This window comes from Helianthus annuus, chromosome 12 (assembly GCF_002127325.2).
Source record: "Helianthus annuus cultivar XRQ/B chromosome 12, HanXRQr2.0-SUNRISE, whole genome shotgun sequence".
Classification (NCBI taxonomy): Eukaryota; Viridiplantae; Streptophyta; class Magnoliopsida; order Asterales; family Asteraceae; genus Helianthus; species Helianthus annuus.
In genome coordinates this window covers 60,254,093-60,281,294 of record NC_035444.2, presented here as the reverse complement: position 1 = coordinate 60,281,294, position 27,202 = coordinate 60,254,093, and the positions used below count along the sequence as shown (strand labels likewise).

The 27,202-nt window shown below is 39.5% G+C and overlaps 1 protein-coding gene, 1 long non-coding RNA gene, 1 other non-coding gene and 1 pseudogene across 7 annotated transcripts; all 4 read right to left on the bottom strand.

Moving 5' to 3' along the window:
- Nucleotides 1-1,054: 1,054 nt before the first annotated feature.
- Nucleotides 1,055-1,160, bottom strand: LOC118485316 (annotated as a pseudogene).
- Nucleotides 1,161-1,245: 85 nt separating this feature from the next.
- On the bottom strand, nucleotides 1,246-1,657 carry LOC110896747. The gene is made up of 2 exons (XR_002568136.2): nucleotides 1,428-1,657; nucleotides 1,246-1,339 (listed from the first exon to the last, which is right to left on the bottom strand). It is a non-coding gene; the product is annotated as an uncharacterized LOC110896747 (long non-coding RNA).
- LOC118485334 lies at nucleotides 1,420-1,562 on the bottom strand. Its single transcript, XR_004875635.1, has one exon. It is a non-coding gene; the product is annotated as a small nucleolar RNA snoR137 (small nucleolar RNA).
- Nucleotides 1,658-3,595: 1,938 nt separating the features above from the next.
- Nucleotides 3,596-7,920, bottom strand: LOC110895064 (D-cysteine desulfhydrase 2, mitochondrial). Of its 5 annotated transcripts, none has more exons than XM_035980592.1 (9): nucleotides 7,701-7,909; nucleotides 7,511-7,634; nucleotides 6,176-6,502; nucleotides 5,997-6,039; nucleotides 5,587-5,916; nucleotides 4,947-5,076; nucleotides 4,663-4,818; nucleotides 3,999-4,234; nucleotides 3,596-3,905 (listed from the first exon to the last, which is right to left on the bottom strand). In XM_035980592.1, exons 3-8 carry the CDS (start codon nucleotides 6,464-6,466, stop codon nucleotides 4,018-4,020), a joined length of 1,167 nt encoding a protein of 388 aa, XP_035836485.1. In that variant the 5' UTR covers nucleotides 6,467-6,502; nucleotides 7,511-7,634; nucleotides 7,701-7,909; the 3' UTR covers nucleotides 3,596-3,905; nucleotides 3,999-4,017. The 5 variants fall into 5 exon arrangements, with proteins under 5 accessions (XP_035836485.1, XP_021998019.1, XP_035836484.1 ...); XM_022142327.2 differs by having other exon boundaries at nucleotides 7,511-7,611; nucleotides 7,701-7,907; XM_035980591.1 differs by having other exon boundaries at nucleotides 7,511-7,637; nucleotides 7,701-7,811.
- Nucleotides 7,921-27,202: the final 19,282 nt, after the last annotated feature.

The following is a 27,202-nucleotide window of genomic DNA, read 5'->3' as shown; positions in this document are numbered from 1 at the left end:
ACATAGCATGTTACTGTACTTTATACCACACAGCGCCGGAAACACCACCCACGGTTGGCGTTGTGGGGAGGGTGGGGATTCTTCACTGGCATAGGGGCTTAAGGTAAAGGAGGTAGCGGCTCTTCATTGGTTGGAGGGTTTTGTATTGATTTTGATTATTTCTTGTTTATTTCTTTTATATAAAAACGCAACTTTCACAACGTTTTCATGCGTTCATATAGTCTTAGACTAGTCTCCCTTAGGGCTGTTCATGAGCCAAGCCAAGCCGAGCCAGGCCAAGCTCGAGCTCGGCTCGATTATAAACCGATCTGGCTCGGCTCGGCTCGTTTTTGAAACCGAGCTGAAAATCTAAGCTAGGGCTCGGCTTGGTTTTAAATCGAGCTGGCTCGGCTCGGCTTAATTTGGCTCGATTTTATAAAAAACATTAATATATACCTTTTAAAATTCAGCAGCCTAAAATATTATTCAATACTTTAAAAAATATATTCAAAATAAATTCAACCAAATACATTACAAACCAAAATCAAGTTCAAGAACGCAAAATAAGTGTTAATTTCAATGAAATACAATATTAGTTCATTAGTATGGTAATCAACCTTCAAATATGCTATAGATATCAAATTACAAACGTATATACATGTAAATAGTAATCAGTTTTTTTGTAATATACTATAATGTATATAAAATTAAAATTTATTATAAGTAAAATAATCCAAGCTAAACCGAGCCGAGCTACAAAGTGAGCCAAACCGAGCCAACTCGGCTCGTAAAGAGCCGAGCTAGGCTCACTTTCTAACCGAGCCGAGCCGGCTCGGCTCACTTTTAAACCGAGCCATATCGAGCGAGTTTTTTCCAAGCTAAATCCGAGCGAGCTCCGAGCCACGAGCTTTTTGAACAGCCCTAGTCTCCCTATCAGTTAGTTGATATCCGAATACAGATCGTCTTATGTCTTATCCTTTTGTTAAAACTTAATCTACCATTAAGTTTTTTATCATAAAAATCAACTGGTTTCATTGTTGTTTGATACTAAAAAAATAAGAGGTAAAAATAGAGAATGGATCAGATTTCTGGCTTGGATTCTCTTTGAGAAAAGAGAATTTAAAAAAATGCGCTCAGTATAATCAACTTCGATCATATGGGGAAATAATCATCACTTCCATTCACCCTTAACCTTAAATTTTAATTTTATTTGAGTTATTTCAAATACGATTAAAAAAATAAAATCAAAAAGTGCATATTTCTTCGGATCTGAAATGATTTAAGCTCATGAATAAGAACTACATCAAGAAATTCAGAAAACGAAGATTAAATTAATATGGCATCGGCTCATACACAACACCTATTAACAATCAGAGTGACGGTAATCAGTATTTCGATGCAAAAAAAAAAAATCTACACGTTAAAGATGACGTAGAGATGAGGTATACCAGGAGACAGGTAACATCGATGCGATTGTATACGCACCGAGCTGTTTAATACTGGTGATAGAATGCTTAATCTATGCTCCGGAAACTTGAGATTCTCTCATTCGATTTTGAGAGATTTCACCATTATGAAGCAACAAAAATGACAACAATTCAATTGATGAATGATAAACCCTAACTTTTTAGTGGCTTTGTGGTGGAAAAGTGATGTTGAGGGTTTATGTAAGATCTGGTTTTTATAGGGTCATAAACCCTAGTTTTCTACCGTTGCAAAAGAGGCTCAATGACTGTTTGGGCCTAGCTTCCACCTTTTTTGGGCTTTAAGGTTTGGTTTACATCAATGAAGTTATGACTTATGAAGATGTAAATATTGAGGTGCACAAACCGGGTATTTTTTAATAATCGGTTTCAGTTTCTCGTTTTAAGAGGTGGAACTAGTTATTGCTATAATTTGTTTGGTTTCGGTTCTGGTTATTTGACCAAGAAACCATAGCCTATGTGCAGGGTCGTCTCCGAGAATGATAAAAAAATTGGGCCTCGGGCGAAACAAAAAAATTGGTATAATATAAACTCATCAAATATATATCAAGAAACCACAATATGACATGCTAATCAATGCGTTTGAACTCATGACCTCATGATTATAACCCATAACATTAACCAATTAATCATATAATCATCTTGTTAACAAGATCGAATAGTCAATTAATTAAGTGAACAGATAGTTCAAAACAGGAAATAAAAAATGCATGGGATTAACTGAAAATTGTTTAGGAAATAAAATGTAAAGGAAAGGGTTTAGAACTCATGACATTGGTTTTAAAATTTGAGTATCTTAACCATTGAACTAGCTTCATCTTTTGTCATTGAAGTCATTTATTAAACATTTAAGATAACAGTGCTCATTTAAAAATTGACCCTAAATTTTTGTTGGGCCCAAACCTTTTGGGCCTTGGCGTCTGCCCGGGCTGCCCAGCCCACAAGCCGGGCCTGCCTATGTGCCCGGTTCCAGGTAGGGTTCGTTTCCGGTTCTTAAAAAATCGGGTATTAAAATACCCTATTCGGGTTTTTCTATACCATATTTCTGAGTTTTAGTACCATGTTTTCAGGTTATTTTAATACTCCATTGTGTTTTTATTACCCTATTTTGATGTCTTTTGTTTATTTTTTTAAATATGCATTGTATAATGTTAAAAAATTAAAATAAATGCACTAACATAAATTTAAAAGATAGATATCAGAATCATGTATCGGGTATAGCCGGATATGACGGTTCCGGTTACGGTTACGGTTCTTATCTGCTTTCGGGTTTAATCAAGTATGACCGGTTCCGGTTTCAGGTATAGAATACCCAGGTATTAAAAAAAGCGGTTCCGTTCGTGTAGTTGTCAGCTGTACAAAATGAAGAAAAAAAGTTAGTTCGGTTACACTTTTATAATTAATTTTAATCGAGTAATTAAGTTATAAGAAAGTTGTACTATAGTAATAGTAACTACACTATTGCTTACAAGTAGCTTAAGTTTATTACAATGGTACAGTTTTGTTGCAGAGTATTTATTTGCTAAATAGTGTAATTACGAAAATGAAATTGTGTCCTTTAATACTTCACTTCACTTGCATGGTCAATGCTATGTGCACCAAACCCACCCCGTATGAATATACTTAAAAACTAAGGCGTATGTACATGATAATATGAACTTAGCTTTTGATGTACGTAGTTATATACAGAGAAATGGGTGTTCGATACACAACTTTAAGTATAAGCTGTAAAAACAAGATGGCCAATTGTACATTTATACTTTAATGTGTGTACAGAGTAGCGCTCGTTTCAAATTCGCTTATATATTGAGAACCATATAATGCATTTGTACATAAAAGAGATGTACAAACTTTTTGGCTTTGGGGAACAGGAATATTGCATACAAAGTCTGGCTTCCATCCTTGAGCGTAAAAATGGTAGTCTGCCTTTCACTCATTTGGTTGTTACAATGGGGGCGAATATGAACATCGCGAAGCATTGTAAACCGGTCATTGATCCTATGGAATGCAGGTTTTCTTAAAAGGCCTCCACTCCCTCTATTGGGGGTAGAGTTACGCTCCAAAAATCGGTGCTAGATAGCTTGAGGAAGGGGATTCTTGTAATCGCGTTAAGAGGAAAATGATCCAGTCGGTGACTTTATTACATCCACGTTTTTATTTATAGAGAGACGAGTTCTTGTAATCGCGTTACACATAAATAATATATAAAATTCCAAATAATAACCAAGCAACAATCATTTAAAAATTTTCAAATAATCAATAATCTTCAACCCGACCTAGTCCTCCATGTGTGATCCAAGTTCAAAAATTGCAGCCCGTTTTGAACCGTTATCCACAACCTATGTTTAACACTTACCGATCTTGTTCAAGTTCAACCCATTTGCTTCACCGCCTTAAAGCATCACTTTTAACCATGTGTGGTTCATATTTTAAACATTTTTCCTGCAAATATTTAACTCAGGTCTATGTGTAGCATTGGTGTATATTAGAAGTTGTCCATTAAAAAAGCGAATAATTGTTGTTGACGTGACATACCTGTTTGAAGAACACAATATTAGAAGTAAGACTTGTATCGCTGAGCTAAGCCGAACATGCCAAGTGTACCGCCAGTGTGAATCATCACAACTTTTGCACCCCCTTTTCTTTCCTGTTGACTAAGTTGACTTGCTAACTCCCATCCAGCCAATGTATATATTGGATCCACTAAAACACCTGTTTCTTGAGCAATTTGTTGGCATGCTTCTATTTCCCCTTTCAACACATTCCCAAATCTGGATTTGAGCAACAGAAAACACACTATTAGAAAAATAAATAAAGAATAGTAGAAAGGTTCCATCTTTGTGAGAACATATGTAATTATATTAAACGTAAATTAGCACTTATGTTATAGAGTAAATTACGATTTTGGCCCCTGTGGTTATTATATCACTTTTACCCTTTTAGCCCAAAAAAGAATTTTTTAACATCTGAGCCCCCAACATCTTTTTTCTAACCCTTTTGGCCCCTAACGCTAACCCCATCCATTAAATGTTAGGGGTCAAAAGGGTTAGAAAAAAAGACGTTAGGGGCCAAAAGGGTTAGAAAAAAAGACGTTGGGGGCTCAGATGTTAAAAAAAAAATTTGGGCTAAATGGGTAAAAGTAATATAACCACAGGGGCCAAAATCGTAATTTACTCTAATAGCAATTAACGAGACATACTTTCTTGGATGCTGACGTTCTACCCAGTTTACAAGTCCATTATGCATCATAGGCAAGTTAAACGATAGACATAACTCGGATATTAAACTTTCTTCCTTTTTTTTGTACCCTTCAATGGTGTCAGCCAGCATCACCGCAGTAACTTCCCATGGGAGTCTTAACAGAAAACAGAATCATTTGTTACTATAATTAAACAGGTTAATTACAAGAAAGACGAGCATATAATCGTGTCATGTCAAATTTCGTGTCATAAAATATAAACATTGTAAATGATGAGCACATACCCTAAACATAAGGCCCCGATTCCTAAACCAACAGCTGTTGTGCCAGTACCAGCATCTACGATAATTTTCAGAGGCTGATCTTTTCCAAAAATATGATCTTGTGACAAGTATTGTACAAGGCGAATCAAACCTATAAAGAAGAATATAGTCAGCCAAAACCTATAAATCCATATCAAACCATTTTTGAGTAAAATGCCATTTTCGTCCCTGAGGTTTGGCCAGTATTGCGACTTTCGTTCAAAGGTTTGTTTTCCTCTTCTAGATCCAAAAGGATTGAAATCTTGTCATTTTCATCCGGCTCGTTAACTCCATTCATTTTTCTCCCTTAAGTCAGGGGTATTTTCGTCTTTTTCATCTTTTTTGAATACTTGTACATTATGCTAAATGCTTGTACTTAACGGAGAAAAATGGATGGAGTTAACGAGCAGGATGAAAACGGCAAGATTTCAAACCTTTTGGATCCAGATGCGTAAAAACAAACCTTTGGACGAAAGTCGCAAAACTGGCCAAACCTCAGGGACGAAAATGGCATTTTAGTCATCTAAATCAACCATTTTAATACTTTTTTGTAAATATATAATGGGTCATAATTGAATTGTTAGCTTCTAGATTCGCACACTAAAGTGAACTCGAAGCTTACCTGGCAATGCAATGGCATCTCCTGCGCCTTCATTAACGATTACCGTCTTTCTTGAATTTAAAGACTGCCCATCATCTGTATCTAGAAAGTTTGACTTCACAGAGTTATGATTTGTGGAAGCGTTAAGTAAGTCATTAAGGCGTACTACACAGCCGCCTATTGAATTGGCATGCGACGATAGCATTTCTTCCCTGTTAGCGTATATAGATCTCGGAACATAAGTGACATTTCCGTATAACACGGAAATTAAATTGTACCCTGTTAGAATTTGCGGTTGTTCTCCGCGTAAAAGCAGATGTGCCTTCAGTCCCCTTTCTGCACAAGAAACCGCTGACAAACACACACACACGCTGAATATCAACAAAACTAATTATTTAACGGTAAAAAAGAGAGTGATATACGTAACATACCAACAGCTGCAGCATGTGCACTTTGGCAACCTCCACATGTGACCTATAAAAATGGTGTAACTGTAACATTTTACACACATTACACATAATCAATGTACACACTTTTACGATCAATTAAAAACCACTAGCCCAGTCGTATGTTATTAAAGTTCAAATTCAACTAAAAAACATTATCTCACCATATCGGTCCCTGAATGATCTTCAACAAGTGGAAGCAATGCATCGAGTTTCCTCGCCTTGTTACCGTTCACAAGCGGATGCAACAAATCATCACGAACGATATAAAACGATGACTCATCGTTGTGCCATTTTCTTACATTCTCACCCAACAAAGGATTTGAGTTGTTAGAAAATGTAACTTTCCCAAATGGTCCAAAATGCTGCTGAGTTTGCATACTAGAAACCTTTATTTGGTGAACTTTGGTGTCGGGATTCATTAACGTCCATCTTCTATTCAACATTTTCCGCATAAACTCTTCACTGCTCGAATTTGAACTACAGGTGACCTAAGATCCAACATGGTTTCATTAATTTTCAGATTTATTAAAAGAAATTTACAAAAATTGTTCCAATTTCAAAGCCAAAACCAAAACCAAAACCAAAATCAAAACCAAAATTTGAGATGGATGGGATTGATACTGGTACCGGACCGGACCGAACCAATACCTTACCGCATAGTACCGACACCGAAATTTAGCCAAAACCAAACCAAAACTATACATCGTACTGCAAATGTTTGGTCGGTACCGGTATGCTTAGGATGGTAATTGAACCCAAACCCGATGGGTAAATCCGACACATTTGGGACGGGTTTGGGATCAGTTAATCGGGTTTGCGACAAGTTTTTATTTTTTCGCGGGTTTGGGACGGGTTTGGGATTTGGTGATATACCTTTTTACCCGATAAAGTGTACCCATTTACCTGAACCCGATTGTACCCATTTACCCGATTGTATAAGCGATATAATTTCTTTTATATTTTTAAATATGTATATATATGATACATCCATTTTTTATACATATACGTATTTTATTCCGTATATATTGTAAATATTTGATACATTTTTATAGTGATAATACTATACGTAATTGATTAGCGGTTACCCAATAGATACCTGATGGGTTTGGAGTTGGGAACGGGTAATTTTTTTTAGATTAACGGGTTTACCCAAAACCCGATGGGTATTTACCCGCTCAAAAACCCGACGGATTCTGGGACAAGCTTATCTAACCGGGTTTAGGGTTGGGATTACCTAAACCCATCCCAAACCCGACCCATTGCCATCCCTAGGTATGGTATGGCAAGAAACTGTTGAAAGTCCTAATTTGGTACGTATCGCATTGTATCAATACCGAAATTGAACTAAATTCAAAACCGAATACCGTACCCTATATGTTCGGTTGGTACCAGTATGGTATGGTATCGGTACGGTTCCGGCATTCAGTAAAGTACCGGATTAGGTATTAAGTTTCTAATCCGTAGATAACATAACGACAGGGAGGCTGTAAACGAACCAGACGTTCAGCAAACTGTTCGTGAACCGTTCGGCGGGGAGTTCATTTACGTTCGTTCTTTTAATAAATGCGATTCCAATCGAAAGTATAAAATGGAATGCCTAGACGCAAAGAGGTAAGATTACTACTGCAAAACAATCTGCTTAGTTTGCATGATAATTGAGAAAGAGGAAAGTAAGTGTGTACGGACCTGAGGAGTGATTGAGTGAAATTCATGTCTGACAGATGAAATTTGAGGGTTTCTTTGAAGTATAAACTTCATTGTGTTCCTCACTTGCCCGCCCTAGAAACGAAGAAATTTTGCAGATATTGACTTCATGTGACTTTGAGCGGTTATTAGATTGTATCCTACTTTTGCATCATGGACCGTTTGGCCCTTTGGTTTTGGGTGATCCACACATGTTCTTTTTAATTTCTTTAATCATATCGATTATGATACTTAAACCCAGAACTTACGTGTTTCTAAAAGCTCTGCAAAAACTAAAAGAAAAAAACTATAAATGAAAAAATAACCTAAGTATTCATTTGTGATTTGTCTTGTTTTTATTGTAAGATTAGAGAAAGAAGATGACCTAAATATTATTCTAGACAAAAATACCAAGTTGTTATACACAACTACACACCATTAGACTTTATTAATTGAACTTTATCCTTTTCTTTGTAAGTATTTTCCTTAATGCTTACTACTTTCTAGTTGTTTATCATTATAAATTATGTGCTTTTAGTTGTTACTTACATTCATTTGTTTTTGTATTTGGAGTTCCATTAGTGATGAATTACTAAGATTGATGTAAATGTTTGAGTTCGACCATGGGTAATTTCAATCCATTTAATGTGATGTCATCATTTCATGTGATAAAGGATTTTTCTGTTTTTTTTTTTTTTTCTCTTGCCTTTACGACATTGTACTCGCCTATCCATCTACCATACTTTATTCGCATACATACACATATTATCATACAACTAGTAGTTATTAATACAAATATACTTAGACTACAAGGTATGGTGATGGACCATCCTTGGAGGATGATCCGCCACGTAGGCGCCACGTCATATTCCTCTCAAAGATGGTCCATCCTCCAAAACTAGAGGGCATGGTAGGATGGTCCTAGTCATAGTCCTCCACCACTTTTTATGTTTTTTTTATTTTTTTAGTATTCTATTTTTTTTTAACATTTAACAAATATACTAACAAAATATTTTCATTAATATTAAACCCACATTACATAAACATAAAAAAAACATAAACTTAAAAAAAAAACCAAAGACTTAATAAAAATAAACATAGAGTTAAATAATTTGATGTTTTTTCATGATGTCGTGTTGTAATTTTTTCAACATCGAACGTTTCGGCTCGGGTTCGTCCTCGACATTCATCATCATTATTTCCCATTCCTTGAGCCGAATTTTTTCATCGGAAATTCGGATTTTCTCATTCGCCAATCGGACCTTCTCGCGTAACTTTTCTTCCGATGCACGACTTTTTTCTTCGACGCCCCGCTCCTTCGCCTTCGTCTTTTGGGCCGTGACGTCGTTGTACATTTTTTGGTGTTCCATAAACTCAACCATGTTCGGGTCCACCTTTTCCTTTTCTTTTCCCTTGGCCCGCTCCTTCTTTGTTTTGTCTCGGCCCGTTGGACGCTCCGGTTCACGTACGTTGTCGTCAAAGTCGGCGTCATCATTTAAGTTTATGTGACACCTCGCGTCCGATCCACCGGCGCTAAAACTACCCATTTCCGATGTTTTTTGGCGTTTCGCCATCGCCACCTCGTTGGGAATAGGCCTATATTTTGGTTCGTCTTTTACAACCATCCACGCGCGAACGTGAGGAAAGTTGGTATTACCATTCTTATCCTTATACTTTTCCAACGCCATTTTGAACACATCCTCGTCGTTCCACCCGCTACGACGGTCACTTGTATATAATTTATTATATTCCTCGCAAAACCTATTGATGGACGAGTTCATTTTCCGCCACTTTGAAGAAACCGAGTCGACATCTCGATACGGGCCTTGGTCCATCAAGACGAGAAACTTGGCCAATACCTTGGACCAAAACCCCTCACCCGATTGGTTATTACCTATAAAAAACAAACAAAATATATAAAGTGTTAACATAATAATAAACAAAAGTAAAAAACCTACTGTTAAAAAATAAAACTTAAAGTATTCGGGTTCGGATTGGGTCGGGATCGGTTGAGGTTGAACGGGTGGTGTGGGGATCGGTTGAGGTTGAACGGGTAGGAAGTTCTGTAGGTCCCCCGGAGGTTGAGGTTAAACCTTATCCTTGTTATGTTTAACACACTAGCAAGTGCGGAATCCAAGCTAGAATGCAAACCGGTAGTTTATATGAGAACACAAGCTACAAAGAGAAAGGTAGACACACGAGATATCAAAGTTTTCTCTTGTATTTCAGTGGACACGGTTACAGCCCTTGACCAAACTGAAAATACGCTCTCTACAAGACTAAGTTCACTCACACACTGAAGTGAACACATTACATGAGTATATATACCCATCACAGTTCGTCTGGTCGAAGGATCAGATAGACTGATCGAAGGATCATCTATCGATCTGAAACCTATCGAAGGATCCACATATACCTCGAAGGATGATATCCTTCGAGGTCCATCAACATCCATCGAAGGCTTATCCTTCGAGCTCATCGAAGGATCTAAACAATCCTTCGATGACTCATCCTTCGACACAAACATATTACAACCATTGTCTAACTGTTTGGCCAAGTCAAACCAGGAGAATGGTTGACTTGGTCAAACTTACATCAAACACACATATTAACAAACATAAGACGTAAACAAGACTAACAAAAGACATCGTTTTATATCATGACAAAATACAGACAAAGTACAGACACAAGTGCACCAACAAACTCCCCCTTGGCTGTAGCTTTGTCTCGATCTTCGTGTCTTCAAGTCTCTGACGTCCTTTCAACCGTTAAGTGATGCGTTGACCATTCACTTCCCACATTCACAAGTAGGTTGAAGCAATACAAAGCCATCTTCTGAAACTTCATTGCTTGTGCACGATCCCTAACCAAGTAGTTGATCTCGTGATCCTTAAGAATAATAATATCCGACCTGGACATGTTAGTAATCCACATTGGATCTATCATTCGAAAGTTCTCTGGACTGTCTTGGAATAAGATCACCGCTTCTCCAGTATCTGCATCATAAACCCAGCAACGAAAGTTACCCAGAAAATCTGTCCTCATCTTCAACAACGGTATTTTCTTCATCAACTTCGGAGGATCATAAACCAATCGATAACGAGCAGTATTTGTATCTGGATCAAGCGTAAACCTGATCTGCTCGTATCGAGGGAACTGCGGCCTATATAGCGGATCCTTCCAACCAATTCTTCGTTCCAGCCTGATCTTCTTGGCGAACAGATTCACCATTGGGTCTTCGACTCGATTAATAACCCTCAGCTGAGCCAAAACCACAACATCATAATAAGGAAGTGAAAGAATGCTGAGAAGAGACCTGAAGTACTAAAGGCCGCATTCTCGCTTCACAACCATGCAGTGAAGCTCCTTGATGAACATCCGGCTGATAATACGACCCCGAGCCTGATTCCTTTCCAGATTCATGTAGTTGGCCTGATCCAACGGAGCGAGCGGAGGAGGATTCCTAGCTAGGAAATCCGCTCGCCATTCGTTCACGGTCTTCTCACGGCTTTCTTGAGCTGTAGGAGAATCTGAAGAAAGATTAGTAAATTCTGCTGTCTTTGCCGCCACAAACTCATCATCAAGCGCATTAAACTCCACATTATCTTGACCAACATAAACAGGACGTTCCGGATCCGAACCGATGAAGATTTCTTCAATCGTAGAGAAATCAGTTTCGTCCGGAACTAACGGAGTAGCATCGATCGTCTTCAAATCAACTTCAGCCAATTTCTTCAGAGCTAATATACATTCATCAGACATCTCTGTAACGTGTTCTCCCTCTTCTAATAGTTCACCCGTGACTGGATGATACTGTTGAACAGTTAAGGATTCAGGGAGATCGGTAAACGCTTCCGGTTCAAGACTAACATGTTCAAACCCTGCCGAAGCTTCCAACGTTTCAGTCTGCTCAGACGGACCAGTAGTAGCGGTTGGAGGAGCAGTAGGAGCAGCTTGAGACGTACCAGACCCACCTGCAGCACCGGATGCAGTTGCACCGGAACCTGAGGCAGCTGGTTGATCAGGATTTGCTGCATCATCGTCTTTGTCATCGCCACGCTTTGAGGGAACGATGCCTAATGCTTTGCACCTTTCATTCCAAAGCGTAACTACTTTGTGATCCATTTTCTTGAAATTTGCTTGAACAGGCTTGAAGGCTTCTATTAATCGCTCATCACGATTTTTATAGCGATCCGACAGCTCTTCATGCTTCTGCTTTAACACTTTTGCCTCATGCTCTAACACATTGCTCCGCCCTTTCATTATCTCAACTTCCCTATCACGAGCCCTGTTTGCTTCTTTCAGCCTTTCAATCTCTAGAGCCTGTTCGTTTATCTTAAGATTCTGAGCATATTGAGACTAGCTTGTTGTGTGCCTTCACATCATGTGTTCGCTGTTCACGATACTCTTCAATCTTTCTAGTATGCCGACCGACTAAGTTACCCAATTCACTGACTTGTTCGATCAGGAAGTGAATTCTCTCAGCTTCAGACAAACCAGACAATGTTTCTGCTAGAGTCGGCCGTGAAGGCTCAGGTCCTGAGGAGCCAGACTGACCAGATGGACCGGAAGTACCTGTTGGACCAGTAATAATAAGAGGAGGACGTGCGTGTGTACCTGAGACAGGAGTTGCAGGCGGCTGTTGATCAACAGTCGCCATGCGTGTCCCAGTAGACGTCTGCGGAGAAGAGACCAGCGCCAGCATCTCTGATGTAGTTAATTGATCACCGACAGGTGGTAGTTGATGCTCTGGAGGCGTTGAATGCTGGATCGAATCAGGTATAGGGACATCACCAGCAGTTTCACCCATTGACCCTGATCCGTCCTTTGATTTCTTTGAAGTACGAGTACCCTGTTTTCCTGCTTTCCTCTTCTTTCTAACCAAACCAGGAGCAGCAGGAATATAATCATCATCTTTGTCAGATTCTGCGGCACTAACCGGTTTCTCTATACGTTCAAGACCACGAAGATTCCCACGCTGATCATAAACCTTTCGCATCCCTGGTGGAGGAGGATTATCATCCTCAGAAGACGAATCATCATTACCAGAACCTCCTTCATCATTAGAAGACGAACTGCTTTCATCCACCAACCTCCTCGGCTCGTCCACCTTACCTTTACCTTTGTCGGTCGCATCATCGCCTGACCGACTTGCAGGACCACCATCTCCAGCTGCACTACCACCTGTATCTCCAACTACAGTACCACCAACATCACCAACCGTAGAACCACCAACCTTACCACGGACATCAGATTCGACGAACACTCCTTGAACTTCTTCCGCAACAACATTCACATCAATTTCAACATGTGTTGCAGCACTGGAACTGCCAGCAGACTTCTTGCTCGATGCTTTAACTCCGTGCTTAGCCTCGAGTTGTGTGTTAGCCAACGCGATTAACCTGGGCTCTTCGTCATCAGAATCACTTGCATCTCGACGCCACTTGTGGTTCTGTGGTGCCTCGTAGGTCACATCACTGAGGTGGCCAATAAGCTCTCTGACTGGATTGGATTCCTCATACTTAGACATAGACTTGAAGATCAGCAATGTACGCTCGTTCATCGGATTAACTGGTAGAATATCTGCATCAACCTTGGGAAGATTCGGAATCTGATCATCCATCATCATTTGCAAGAATCTTGGATATAACCAAAACTTGGTTGACGTCCGTTGATTTGCTGACGGAAGTGGCCTGCGGGCATTCTCTTTCAGATTGTCAAAGATGTAACGTGATATGTTGAACGGCTTGTTCAGAATTAAAGCCGTAAACAATCCCGTCAATTCAATAGGCGACAAATCGTATCCAGACCGTTTGTTGCTCAGACAGTGAATAAGAATATGCAATAAAAACTTGTATCGTAACGGCATGAACCCTTTGTTTATCTGATTTGCTAGCACATTCTCGGTGTAACGTAGCCTCATCAATAAACCACGCTGACACTGTAAATCAATAGAAGTCAAGTCTTCTGGTTGATCTCCCAATTGCAAACGCGCTCTGATGGTGTTCTCGGTGATCACCACGGGTTTCTCAGTAACGAATCCTCTAATCACTTCTTGGTTATTCACTATATCAACCACAGCAGAATTCCAGAATTCCTTGATCTAGGACTGGTAAGCGGTGTGTTGTGTAGTAATGGCATAGTTGATTCGTGCCCGGTGAAGATACTGCATTATCCCCTTGTATTCCGGACTAACTTTGTCTTCCGGTTGCAGATACGCGGCCATGTTGTGTCTTGGCTCGGACATAGATTCAACTTCAGACTTTTCTTTCTTAGTTGGTTTTGCCCGTTCCTTCTTCTCTTTCTGAATTTTTGCTTTCGGTGCCATTTCTGTTCATGAAAACAAGGACACGTAATGAGAAAACAGTCAAACAGTCAACAAAGATTTCACACTTAGAAAGATTTCAGTTTCTTGAAAAATTTCTAAGTGTTGTTTCCTCGAAGGATTCCATTTAGACATCGAAGGATTGACACTTGACTCAAAGGATGACAATTTGATCGAAAGATGTTATTTTCCTCGAAAGATGAAAGGCCTTATCGAAGGATCAACTTACGAAAGATCATTAATTTTGAAAGATATCTTGGTCAATCGAAGGATCTGATCAATCGAAGGATGATGTTTGGTTGATCATGGATCCTTCGAAAAGCTTAGTATCCTTCGAGTCTCAGTTCGAAGGAGATTTTGCAGTCCATCTTTCGAGGTTAAGAAACATCATCTTACGTGATCGAAGGATGTTAAACAATTATTCATCTTTCTTTGTTTCTCAGGTGGCACTGTTCATCAGCGTGTTTTCCGGTGATTGTTTTAAGTGTGTTTTAAGTGTGTTTCAAACCATTTAAAAACATCAACATCAAACCATTTAAAAAAACATCAACATCCTAGTGTCACATACATTACATCTGGTGTCCGATTTAAACCAAAATCCCCAAAACAGAACTCTGGTTAACCCAAACCCAAAACCCTTGACATCAGGAACTACCATCCCATGTTTCATCCGAGTATTTCAACCAAATTGTCATCAACATCAAAACCAACCCCGGACACTAATCCTAACCCGGATACTAACACAGACACAGGTACCGATTAACCCCAAGAACACACAAGACCTTTTCAGACCATTAAAATTCAACACAAACCTCTGTAACACAAAACATCAGTCAAGATAAAAACCTTATGATCATCAAAACCTACCACTAACATATTTACAACACATTCACATTACATATATATCACATTTCATCCCATCATTTTCATAAGTATGAGAACAAGAAAAATAAAATCACATGATCAGATGAGGTGTTCATGTTGTTGTTTGTTAAGTGTATTAGGATTATCCTACCGTGATTGTTGTTGTAATCCTGATAGCCTAACTTTTGTTTCGATTTTGGCAGAGTTTTGGTAGGATCAGAGGTTTTTGTGATGAAATTTGAACTGTTATGTTGAACTGAAGAAGAAAGCCCCCTTTTATACTCTGTCCTCGAAACGCGAACCGCCTCGAAGGATCATTAACCTTTCGAAAGATGAAAAGGTGCTCGAAAGATGAGACTTTGGGTCGAAGGATCCAGATCTGGATCGAAAGATACCAGATATTTGTGGGGACCCTCAACAGCTTCGAAAGACGATCCTTGAAGGATATCTTTCGACCTGATCCATCTTTAGAAAAGTCTGATCAGCTCGAAGGATCCAATTGGTCAAATCCTTCGTTGACCAATTCATCTTTCGAGCATCAAGATTGACTTTCATTGACCATCTGATCTTTCGAGGGCCATTGCTTCCTCGAAGGATCAGATTTTCACCAACACTTTGGATTTTGGGAATTTGCAATTCAAACCCTTCAAATTCTTAAAAGTTTTCAGAAACGACCGTTTTGAAAAATTGCCCGTTATGAAGTTCTGCAAAGGTCAGTTTTAGGAAGTATCTCGGCTTGCCAGGTATCGGATCGAGCACCAACGTCGGTTAATCAAAAATAAGATTAAATTGAAAATCTTTTTGGATTTTGATAAAATAAAAGACAACAATTTTAATATCTTTTGAATGTTATCAAACGACATCACCGCTAATGTCGTGCTGATATGCACCAAACGACAAAACTATTTAAAATAAGACAATAAAAGTTAAGCAGTAAAGTTAAGCAGTAAATAAATATGTACAAACACAACAATATTTTTGCGAGTTTCTGGCGAAGAGAATCATATCAGTTTGCGGTCTTTTGTCAAAACACATTTCCTTTTAATATTCTTTTACAGATGTGGATAAGTATTCTACCACAATTACCGATATTGTTATCCACTTAAACTCAGCGATCAAGTGTAATCATAATACATTGAGATACATTTAAGGTATGATTTATACTTACCGACCGATGTTCATCCACTCACGACACATTCCCGTATCAAGGTATGCACGAGAGTTCATCTTACTGGCGAGTATACCATTTATCATCCGTTTTTAACGTATATAAAATGTGAACAAGTCACTTATTTGAGTTTGAAAACCAAGCCCTATGTGATGAAATCACTTATTGATGAGGAACTTGATTTTCTATGCATGCATGAATGTGAATAAATTCACTTATTGGGTTGAGAGCAAGTCCGTGAACAGGTCAGTACTTCCGTACAGCAAAGAGACGAACTTGACTCTCGAATGATATGCAATGTGATTCATTGATCACTTATTTGATGGCTGTGATATTTTATCACTTATTATTTTTTTTTTGCCAAATGCAGTATGAGATATGTACACGTATGTATGGTATCATGGAAGAACTAGACTTTGTCTTTTATAGAAACAACCATGATACCCAGATGATAAACAGCATAAACCCCGAATATCTCAGAACCTCGGCAATCTATCAAACGAAATTTCGGTACCAAGACCATATGCCAATGAGCGGTTCCCACGCGGTTTTCAGTTCGTTATGTTTATATCTCCTGCATACTTTAAAATGATCGTGAGTCTACCGGTACATCATTAGTAGAGCTACTTATCATTTTCTTTTCTTTTGATTTCTAGAAACATGTTTCGACCGACCTCTGATGTAATATCATTTTCTCTTATATTACCAAGAAACTCATTTTTGTTTTTCTATTGTTTTTGTGTTTTTCTGAATTTTCTCCCCCTTAAATGCAGAAAGTAAATAAAGTAAAGACATATTTTTGTATTTTTGCGGTTTTTCAATGTTTTTGTATTTTCCTTGAAACTTTCTCCCCCTAAAATTCAAAAATAAAATAAAGTAAAAACATATTTTTGGATTTTTGGTTTTAGAAAAATATTTACAAAAATGATTTCCCGATGTCGGTTACTCTTGCTTCACCTTTATGCCGTTTACCAAAAGTAAATAATCGAATCTTGATTTATCAAATGCTTTGGTAAAAAGGTCGGCACGTTGGTGATCGGTATGAATGTGAACCATATCGATAAGTCTCTTTTCAAAGCAATCACGTATGAAGTGATATTTAATATCGATGTGCTTCGTTTTTGAATGCTGTACAGGATTTCTAGTGATCTGTAAAGCAGCTTCATTATCAACATAAATAGGAGTAGTTAGGAATTCAAAACCGTAGTCTCGCATCTGTTGTTGGATCCATAGAACCTGGGAGCAGCAACTAGACGCAGCAATGTATTCCGCTTCACATGTAGACGTAGCCACACATGTCTGCTTCTTGCACTGCCAAGTGACTAGGCGATTGCCTAAGAACTGACATCCTGCTGTAGTTGATTTGCCATCTTTCTTGCAGCCGCCGAAATCAGAATCACTGTAAGCCTTGAGATCGAAGTTATCATCCTTAGGGTACCATAACCCGGTGTCAGGGCAACCCTTCAGATAACGAAAAATCCTTTTGACAGCAGCATAGTGAGAGACCTTCGGATTCGCTTGGTATCTGGCGAGAAGGCACGTTGGATACATAATGTCGGGTCTTGATGCGGTGAGATACATTAAAGATCCAATCATAGCACGATAAAGTGAAGAGTCCACAACTTCCCCTTTTTCATCCGGAGTAATCCCGTGATTCTGCGGAAGAGGAGTAGAAATTGGCTTCGAATCGGACATCTGGAACCGTCTCAAGATGTCTCCGACGTACTTGGTTTAATGGATAAAAATTCCAGATTCGGACTGATTAACTTGCAAACCCAAGAAGAACGTCATTTCACCCATCGCACTCATCTCGAATCGATCTTGCATCACCTTCTCAAATTCCTTGCATAACTTATCATCGGTAGAACCAAAGATAATGTCATCGACGTATACCTGTACCAACAGAAGATCTTCACCTTTTTCCTTGATGAAGAGGGTACAATCGATCAAACCCGGTCTAAACCCGTTGTTCAGCAGGTAGGTAGACAGTGTCTCATACCAGGCTCGGGGTGCTTGATGAAGACCATATAACGCCTTGTTAAGTAGTAAAACTCTGTCAGGATGTAATGGATCTTCAAACCCCGGTGGTTGCTCGACATATACTTCCTCTTCGACTACTCCGTGAAGAAATGCACTTTTAACATCCATCTGGTACACCTTGAATTTCTTGAAGGATGCGTAGGCTAGAAAGATTCTAATAGCCTCCAGACGTGCAACAGGTGCATACACTTCATTGTAGTCAATACCTTCTATCTGACTGAAGCCTTGAACAACTAACCTTGCTTTGTTTCGGACAACAATCCCACGGTCGTCCTTCTTGCACTTAAACACCCAACAAGTTCCGATCTTCTTGTAGTGGTCGGGCCTATCAACCAATTTCTATACGCCCAACTTCTCGAACTGCTGAAGTTCTTCTTGCATGGCTTCCACCCAGGAATCATCTTTCAATGCCTCCTTCCAAGATCTAGGCTCTTCTTGGCTAACATAGCAGGCGAAAGACCAATCATTTTGTTGTCCCGATTCTCGTATCTCAGCATACAAGCCAGGATTTTCGTTATTTCTGATTTGATTCCTTGTCCTTACACCACTGAGAACATCACCTATAATATTCTGCTGAGGATGAATGTTATGAATTCGGGTTTCAGGAACTGGAGGAATTTCAACATTGGTCCTTCAAGTTATTGATATTTAAATTCCCGATATCATTCTGAAGCTGTTGAGTTGTAGAAGATGATGCATTTTCTTCTTGGATAATTGGCGCAGACACTGGATCCGTTGCTTCTGAAGTACCTTGAACGGGACGCGGTGCTTCACCATCATTTGCATCAACATACTCCTCATCTTCCGATGACAAATTGTAGTCGACAGCATCATTAAACACCTCATTTGAAACGAGATTGTTGACAGAAGATGCTTGTGAGTCAACAATGATTGGGCGAACTAACTGAGAGCCAGTCGCATTCTCGCTTTCAGACAACATTTGAGCAATTGCATTGTCATCATCAAATGTCGGCAGATTGAATGAGTCGAAAAGACCATCATAATCGAACATCCATGGATCTCCAGAAGGCTTCGGTGGATTAGAATATCTTTGAACTTTTACTTCACCCCACTCTTCAATCTTCTTGGTAGTCAGGTTCCATACTCGCAGATTAGGAGTAGCATACCCAAGAAAGTAACCTTCGATAGCTTTGGCACCAAACTTCCCGTCAGGCTCAATCATGGTACATGGTGCACCAAAAGGTTCTAGATATTCCAAGTCAGGAGTCTTCTTGTGTAGGAGTTCGAAGCATGTTTTGCCATGTCTTTTCCTTGTGAGAACCCTGTTTAACGTGTAGCAAGCCGAGGCAACAGCTTCAGTCCAGAATCGAACTGGAAGCTGAGACTCAACCAACATGGTTCTTGCAGTCTCAATTAAGGTTCTGTTCTTTCTTTCAGCGACTCCGTTTTGTTGTGGCGTGTACCGAGTGCTGTATTCATGAAGGATTCCTTTTGCAGTGCAAAATTCATCCATAACCCTGTTTTTGAACTCGGTTCCGTTGTCGCTTCGAATTCGCCTCACCTTTAGATTATAAAGATTTTCCAACAAGGTGATCAAATTCTTTAGAATTTCTGGAGTCTCGCTCTTGTGAACCATGAAAGCAACCCAAGAAAATCTTGAATAGTCATCAGTGACTACCAAGCAGAAAACCTCCCCGTGCACACTCTTGTGTTTGATTGGGCCGAAAAGGTCCATATGCAGACGTTCGAGTGGCATGTTTACAGTGTTAACCTTTTTCAATGGATGTGATTTCTTGATCTGCTTCCCTTTCTGACACGGCACACAGACATCTTGAAGTTGAAAATTCTTCACATTGACACCTCTCACCAGATTGTTTTTGACAAGGTGATTCATTTTTCTGAGGTGAATATGACCCATCCGTCTGTGCCAAGAGATCGTCTCCTTTTCAGTGGCTTTTGAAATAAAGCAAGTAACTTGTTTGGACTTAGTTATTGCTTGGCTCATATCGAGGACATACAAATCATTAACTCTTGGTGCTGATAAGAGAATCCATTCTTCGGGAATCTTGAATCCTGGCTTCAGCACATAACAACCAGCATCATCAAAATGCACGGTGAACTTCTTGTCGCAGATCTGAGAAACACTCAGGAGATTGTGATCCAACTGTTGCACATAATTGATTTTGTCGAAACTCACAACTCCATTTGAGATCATTCCCTCGCCGGTGATATACCCTCCTTTGTCTCCAGCAAACGCGACATATCCTCCTCTTATACTTCGCACATCGAAAAGAAGACGATAGTCGCCCGTCATGTGCCTGGAAGCCCCACTATCAACAATCCAATGACTATTAAGAGTTCCTCCTAGAGCCGCCTGCACATGCAACTAACTTATCAGTTTGAGAGGGGGACCCAAGCCTTTGTGGTCTTGGGTCGTCCTTGATCATCAAGGAAAGTGATTTCAATCACTTGATGATTAGGAAAAAGAACCTGTGGTGCTCCCCCTGATTGAATTACCTGCTTTTGCTTCCAAGCTGTGTGTCTTTTACCAGTATTTGAATTTATTGTTTTAGCATTTACTGGTTTTACAGTTTCAGGTTTTGCTTGTACAGGTTTTTCTTCTAAGCTTTTCGAAGGATCCATGATCAAAAGACCTGAAAAACACAAACTTGTTAAACTTAAACAGACTAGGATCGAAGGATCAATACTTGTTCGAAGGATCAACAGTGTTCGAAAGATCACTGTTGAATTTCGAACAATGATTTCGAAAGATTCTCCAATCGAAAGATCCCTATCTTTCGAATAAGAACTGTAGATCGAAAGATATATCCTTCGAAAAGATTCCTTGGATCGAAGGATAAGTCACAGACTTCGAAGGATGTTCGAAGGATGATTATCTATCGAACTTCCTTTGATCGAAAGATGATCTTTCGACTTCGAAGGATATCCTTCGATCTGTACTGACACAGCTGACACAGTTGACAAAAAGTGACAGGTTGGTGAAAAGGTGATTGGTTGGTAGAAAGCTTTCAGCAGAAGGTATGTTCAGACCATACTTTTTACCAAACCAGATTTGACCCAATAAAATATTACTTAAAAAGGAAGGTTCTTATCCAAAAAACCGGTCACCGGAGTAAGCCGGAATTTGGCCTGAAATTACCAAACTTCTTAAAAACAAGTTTTTTAAGTTACCCAACCCGTCCTTTAACACACCCGGTTAGTTTAGAACACGTTTTTTACGTCTAGAAATGCGAGAAAAACACTAAAAACGGGTGCTAAACCATGTGAGTTTTTGTTCAAACACTCCAAAGTCTTGTATAAACTCGGTTTTTTTAACAAGGAAAAGAGCCACGGCTCTGATACCACTTGTAGGTCCCCCGGAGGTTGAGGTTAAACCTTATCCTTGTTATGTTTAACGCACTAGCAAGTGCGGAATCCAAGCTAGAATGCAAACCGGTAGTTTATATGAGAACACAAGCTACAAAGAGAAAGGTAGACACACGAGATATCAAAGTTTTCTCTTGTATTTCAGTGGACACGGTTACAGCCCTTGACCAAACTGAAAATACGCTCTCTACAAGACTAAGTTCACTCACACACTGAAGTGAACACATTACATGAGTATATATACCCATCACAGTTCGTCTGGTCGAAGGATCAGATAGACTGATCGAAGGATCATCTATCGATCTGAAACCTATCGAAGGATCCACATATACCTCGAAGGATGATATCCTTCGAGGTCCATCAACATCCATCGAAGGCTTATCCTTCGAGCTCATCGAAGGATCTAAACAATCCTTCGATGACTCATCCTTCGACACAAACATATTACAACCATTGTCTAACTGTTTGGCCAAGTCAAACCAGGAGGATGGTTGACTTGGTCAAACTTACATCAAACACACATATTAACAAACATAAGACGTAAACAAGACTAACAAAAGACATCGTTTTATATCATGACAAAATACAGACAAAGTACAGACACAAGTGCACCAACAAGTTCCAAGCACCCCGCATCATCATTTGTTGAAGGGCTTGATTTTGGGAGATTTGAGCGAATTGGTTTGGCGAGTGTTGGAATGAAGCAAACGCGTTCGATGAATATTGCGAGAATTGGTTCGGTTCTAGCGTCGGATAATATCCCGGAACCGAGAAAACATTAGGTTGGGTCGGATTGTTGGGAGTATTCGGGTTGTTCAGAGTGTTCGGGTTGTCCGGGTTGTTGAACGGATCCATGAAAAAGTGTAAAAAGGTTTATAGTGGAAGAAGGTTTATAAAATAGTGGAAGAAGGTTTATAAAAATTATGTGAGAAAGAGATGAAATTTTGGGGTTAATTTGGTGATTGAAAGTGAAAGTGGAAGGTAAATATATATATTTAAAAATTCTGACCGTTTGTAATTATTCAAAATATGGAAATTTTTTTTTATTTTAAACGGTCGAATCATTAAATGAGGGCCCCACTTTTTTGGACCGTCTCCAACGGCGAAGAACGGACGGAGAGGCCGGGACGCGGGGGGTGGGGGGGGGCGGCATGGTGTAGAGACCGTCGCCGGTCCTCGATGGTGTGGGGACGTCCCCCATACCATGTAGCCATAGGACATAAGATGATGGTCCCCAAGTTCATGGCGTCATGCCCTTTTTGACGAGCGATCACATATAGTAACTTATCTCTAGATTTGGAATGTGTGATACGAATTAACCCAATAATAAGAGTGTGATCGTCAAAAGAAGACTTTAACAAATTTTATTTATTTGTGAAACATAAACCTTTATTTTTATAATTTTCATGTTTTGAAGTTCTTTCGTGTGTCATACTTATGCCATTTCCCCAAGCTAGACACAAAGTTCCGTGACATATGTTTGTATTTTTTTTTAACGGCCGACAAAATTTTATTTATTATAGCAAGATGCTATACACCATAATTACAAAGTACACCAAGTTATACAAGATTACACAAACATCTTAGCCAAAGAAACTAAACCTACTCCAATTTTCCATGTGAGCTCCGCCTCCTTTGATCGATTTTTAATCCACAGATACGACATAGATCTCACCTCATCCAGCACTTTAGTCGTATTTGGAATAGCTTGACCAAATACAACCTCATTCCTCGTTTTCCAAATACTCCAAATAACTACTAGAACGATAGCATATATTACTTTTTTTCTTTTTCCTCGAGCCCGGACTAAACCCATGTAGAACTAAAAGATCTTTAATGTCAAAAGCAATAATTGGGGGAATCTTACACCAATCCGCCATGTATTGCCAGATAACTTGCGCAAAGTGACAAGCAACGAATATATGTTCACTAGTTTCTTCATAATTACCACACAACGTACAGAGCCGGTTCTGAATTATGATATTTCGATTCGAGAGTGCACACTTAGTTAGTAGTCTCTCCATTTCCGCCCTCCATGCCACTATTGTCACCTTTTTGGGTACCCAATTATTCCAATCAAAGACTCTACTAGGCTGAATTCTATTATGCACACTAATGATTTTTTAAGAGTTGATACTTTAAACAAACCTGAATCGTCATATTTCCACCTCCGTCTATCACATCCCGATGTCAGACTAGCTGCCCCGATCTCATTCTTCAATTGTTGCAGATCAGTTTGTTCCGAAATGTTGAGATCCGGCTTCGACCACTTCCAGTTAAAAGATATACCGAGGCTGCCCATCAACAACTGATCAGCCACCGAACAGTCCTTCACTGTTTCAAGTTTAAATAAATTCGGGAATAGTTTATACAATGGGCCAGAGCCGACCCAATTGTCTAACCAAAAATCAGTTGTGAAGCCGTTAGCAATCTCAGTTGAGACAACTCGATTAAGGTCCACATCCACATTATCCATGTTCAGCCGAATGTTAACAATATTCTTCCACGGTCCGGGGATCGAAATCTTCGCAGGGATGTCACTCCATGCTCTTGAATTATGATGTATAGCCCACACAATCCTACTCCATAAACCTTTTTTTCCGTCTTGAACCTCCACCACCATTTTGCTAGCATTGCTAAATTTGTGTCTCTAAGTAAACCGAATCCGAGTCCCCCATACTCGATAGGAGCAATGGTTCTATCCCAAGCAACCCAATTCATCTTTGCCTTCTCTTCCGATCCTCCGCAAAAGAATACCCTCCTAATTTTGTCAAGAGAATCCAACACTTGTATTTGAGCTTTATATAGCGAAAAGTAATAAGTAGGGAGGGAATTAAGAACCGATTTTATGAGTGTTATTCTTCCACCATATGATAACGTTTTTGCCTTCCATAATGAGAGTCGATTTCTAAAAACTTCCACCACCAATTTCCAGTTCCGAACAAGATTCATGTTTGCACCGACCATCAATCCAAGGTGTTTGAATGGAAACGAACCCTGTTTACAACTTAGGAAATTGGGCATATGCTTGTATTGTACCCCATGTTATGCGTTATTGTTTTTTCAAACTAATTGTTATTAGAAAATAAATGGTTGCAATGCTAGCGTCTATAATTAGGGGACATTTAAGATATTAAAGTAAAAACCTCAACAATAACTAATGAAATAGATGAAAATAGGAAAATTAAGATTTATTTTACCCTAAAAACACCATCAACCGGTCTCTACTATAAATATTTTATCACCGCACATTATGTTAGTAATTTTAGTGATTATTAACATTTGTGGTGATATTGGATTAACTCATCAAATAGGTTCTTGTTATAATTTAATCGAATTAGGTGATGCAGGAATGGCGGACTTGATTGTTATAACGAGCTTGGATGTGTAATCGAGTTTGGGCCTAATAAATTCATTTTATGACAGTGGGCCTAGTTAGATTATTGGTTTAGGCCTAACTGATTTATTAGTGATAAATACTAATTGGGCCTAATTAACTTAGTAAACAATATTATGATATTGGGCTTGTTCATTGGTCGGCTAACTCTCAAGTGTCAAAACAACAGAATCATTTTGTGTTCTCCGTTTATTTATTTTCTTTTGGAAAACAAAGTTTTTCTTTTTTTTACGCATAAAACATCTAATTTTCATAAAGATATTAGAGTTGGTTATTGGAGGACATAACTGGTCCGCAAATTTTGGGATCTTGAGAGATTTTAGAAATTGATTACACTGGAACAAATATCCTATTCGAAAAAGGGAATTCATACAGTATTTTCATATTCTCAAAATCACAATCCTGTTCTTGTTAAGAATTGAGTTTAATCCATTCAAACTTTTGAGTATACCGATCATATAGTTCGTTCTGATAGTTCTCACACGACTCTCAATTCAATCCAATCAATTTTATTTTAATTCACTTGTGGCCTCATCAATTCAACCAACACGTTATAGTGGACCTAAAGCAGATAAAGTTGAATCGTGTCTTGAGCTTCTCGTTTATACTTATATTATCACGTATCAAATTACCGAAAAAAGCAGATAAAGGTCAATCATGTCTTGAGCTTCTCGCTTATACATATATTAATAATATTATCACGTATAAAGTTACCAAAAATGACGTGTAAAATATCAGGTTCATGGAAAGAGTGATGCTATGAAGGCCATGGTCAATCGGAACATTAGACCATGTGTAGTGGAAGGGGGAATACCCTTGGGCATTTTGCGCCATGTGGCGGTCCAGTTAGCATGTGGGCATTTTGGGACATTATGTTAAAAGGGGTGTATATGGCGTTCTGCGAGTGGCGACACGTGTTGTCCTTTATGTCGGATAGAGCATCTTTGGCGCCACCTGTAGATCTTCCAGAAGTTTCTAGAAGCTTCTGGATTGCTTTGCTGATGTGGACTCCTTGTATGCTCAAAAGTGGTGTGGTCCCTGCCATGTAGGCAGGGAATTGGGACCATACCTCTTCAAGTCCCCCAGTCCAGTGTGCCTTCTAGTTGAGTTGATCGTCTAGGAGGGATTCTGGACTTATGAGAGTAGTGTTTTGTTTTGTTTTTTTTTTTTTTTTTTATGGTGGGTTGTATGGGTTCTGGTCAATTGGAAAAATTTGAGCCAAATGGACGCACGGCGCATGGGTTTTATCAACTTGAAAAAGTTGAGCCAAATGGACGCATGGCGCATGGGTTTTGGCAATTTTGGAAAAGTTGAGCCAAATGGACGCACGGCGCATGGCGCGTGGGTTTTGGCAATTTTGGAAAAGTTGAGCCAAATGGACGCACGGCGCATGGCGCGTGGGTTTTGGCAAGTTGGAAAAAGTTGAGCCAAATGGACGCACGTCGCATGGCGCGTGGGGTTTGGCAATTTTGGAAAAGTTGAGCCAAATGGTCGCACGGCGCATGGCGCGTGGGTTTTGGCAAGTTGGAAAAAGTTGAGCCAAATGGACGCATGGCGCGTGGGGTTTGGCAATTTTGGAAAAGTTGAGCCAAATGGACGCACGGCGCATGGCGCGTGGGTTTTGGCAAGTTGGAAAAAGTTGAGCCAAATGGACGCACGGTGCATGGCGCGTGGCACTTATTGTTTCCTTCTGCTAGAAGTTTTTTGCGTCTTGGAAAAGGTGTTGATGTGACTGTCTGATGTCCCTATCTTGTCGGAGATGAACGGGCGCTTTTTCAGTTACTTTATGTCACGTCGTCAGGCCCTGTAACCCGTGCTCCCGAAAAAAGAGGTGACGTCTTCTCTCTCCTCTGACGTGTCTTTCCCCTGTTGGTTGCTTTTCCTGGATTCTGACGGCCCACTACCCATCGCATTAAATGCGATGGGTATAAATAGGAGGTGGGTTACTTCTTTTCCCCTTACTTTTTCAAATCTGAAGTGTGATTCCCTCTATCTCCTTCATTTCTTCTTGTTTGTTTTCGTACCTTGTTTGGGTATTTCCTTTCGATCTTCCCTGATTCTTCACCATGGCTAGTAGTAATCCTACCCAAAGAAAGCGGAAGAATAAAAGTAAAGGTCCTCCTGGCCCTGATCAGGCCGTTATAGGGTGGAAGGAGGATGAGTTTCAAAACCTTGTTCAGGGCATGGGTTTTCGCCCTGAGTGGGGTGCTCAGTACCCTACCCCTGGTTCCACCGCTGTGGACGCTCCTCCTGGCTACATTCCGTTGTATGCTGCCTTCTTCCGGGAGGGTAACTTTAGATTGCCCATTACTAAGTTCACTGCTGCCGTTTTAAGAAACTATAGGCTGCATCTCTCTCAGATT

What these genes read in the sequence shown, in the direction of transcription:
- LOC110895064 (XM_022142326.2), bottom strand. Translation starts at nt 7,772, where the DNA reads ATGAAGTTTATACTTCAAAGAAACCCTCAAATTTCATCTGTCAGACAT. An exon ending in ATCATTCAGGGACCGATATG is followed by an intron (nt 6,040 to 6,175) that starts GTGAGATAATGT and finishes CCATTTTTATAG; the next exon opens with GTCACATGTGGAGGTTGCCA. An exon ending in AGATGCCATTGCATTGCCAG is followed by an intron (nt 5,077 to 5,586) that starts GTAAGCTTCGAG and finishes TCTTCTTTATAG; the next exon opens with GTTTGATTCGCCTTGTACAA.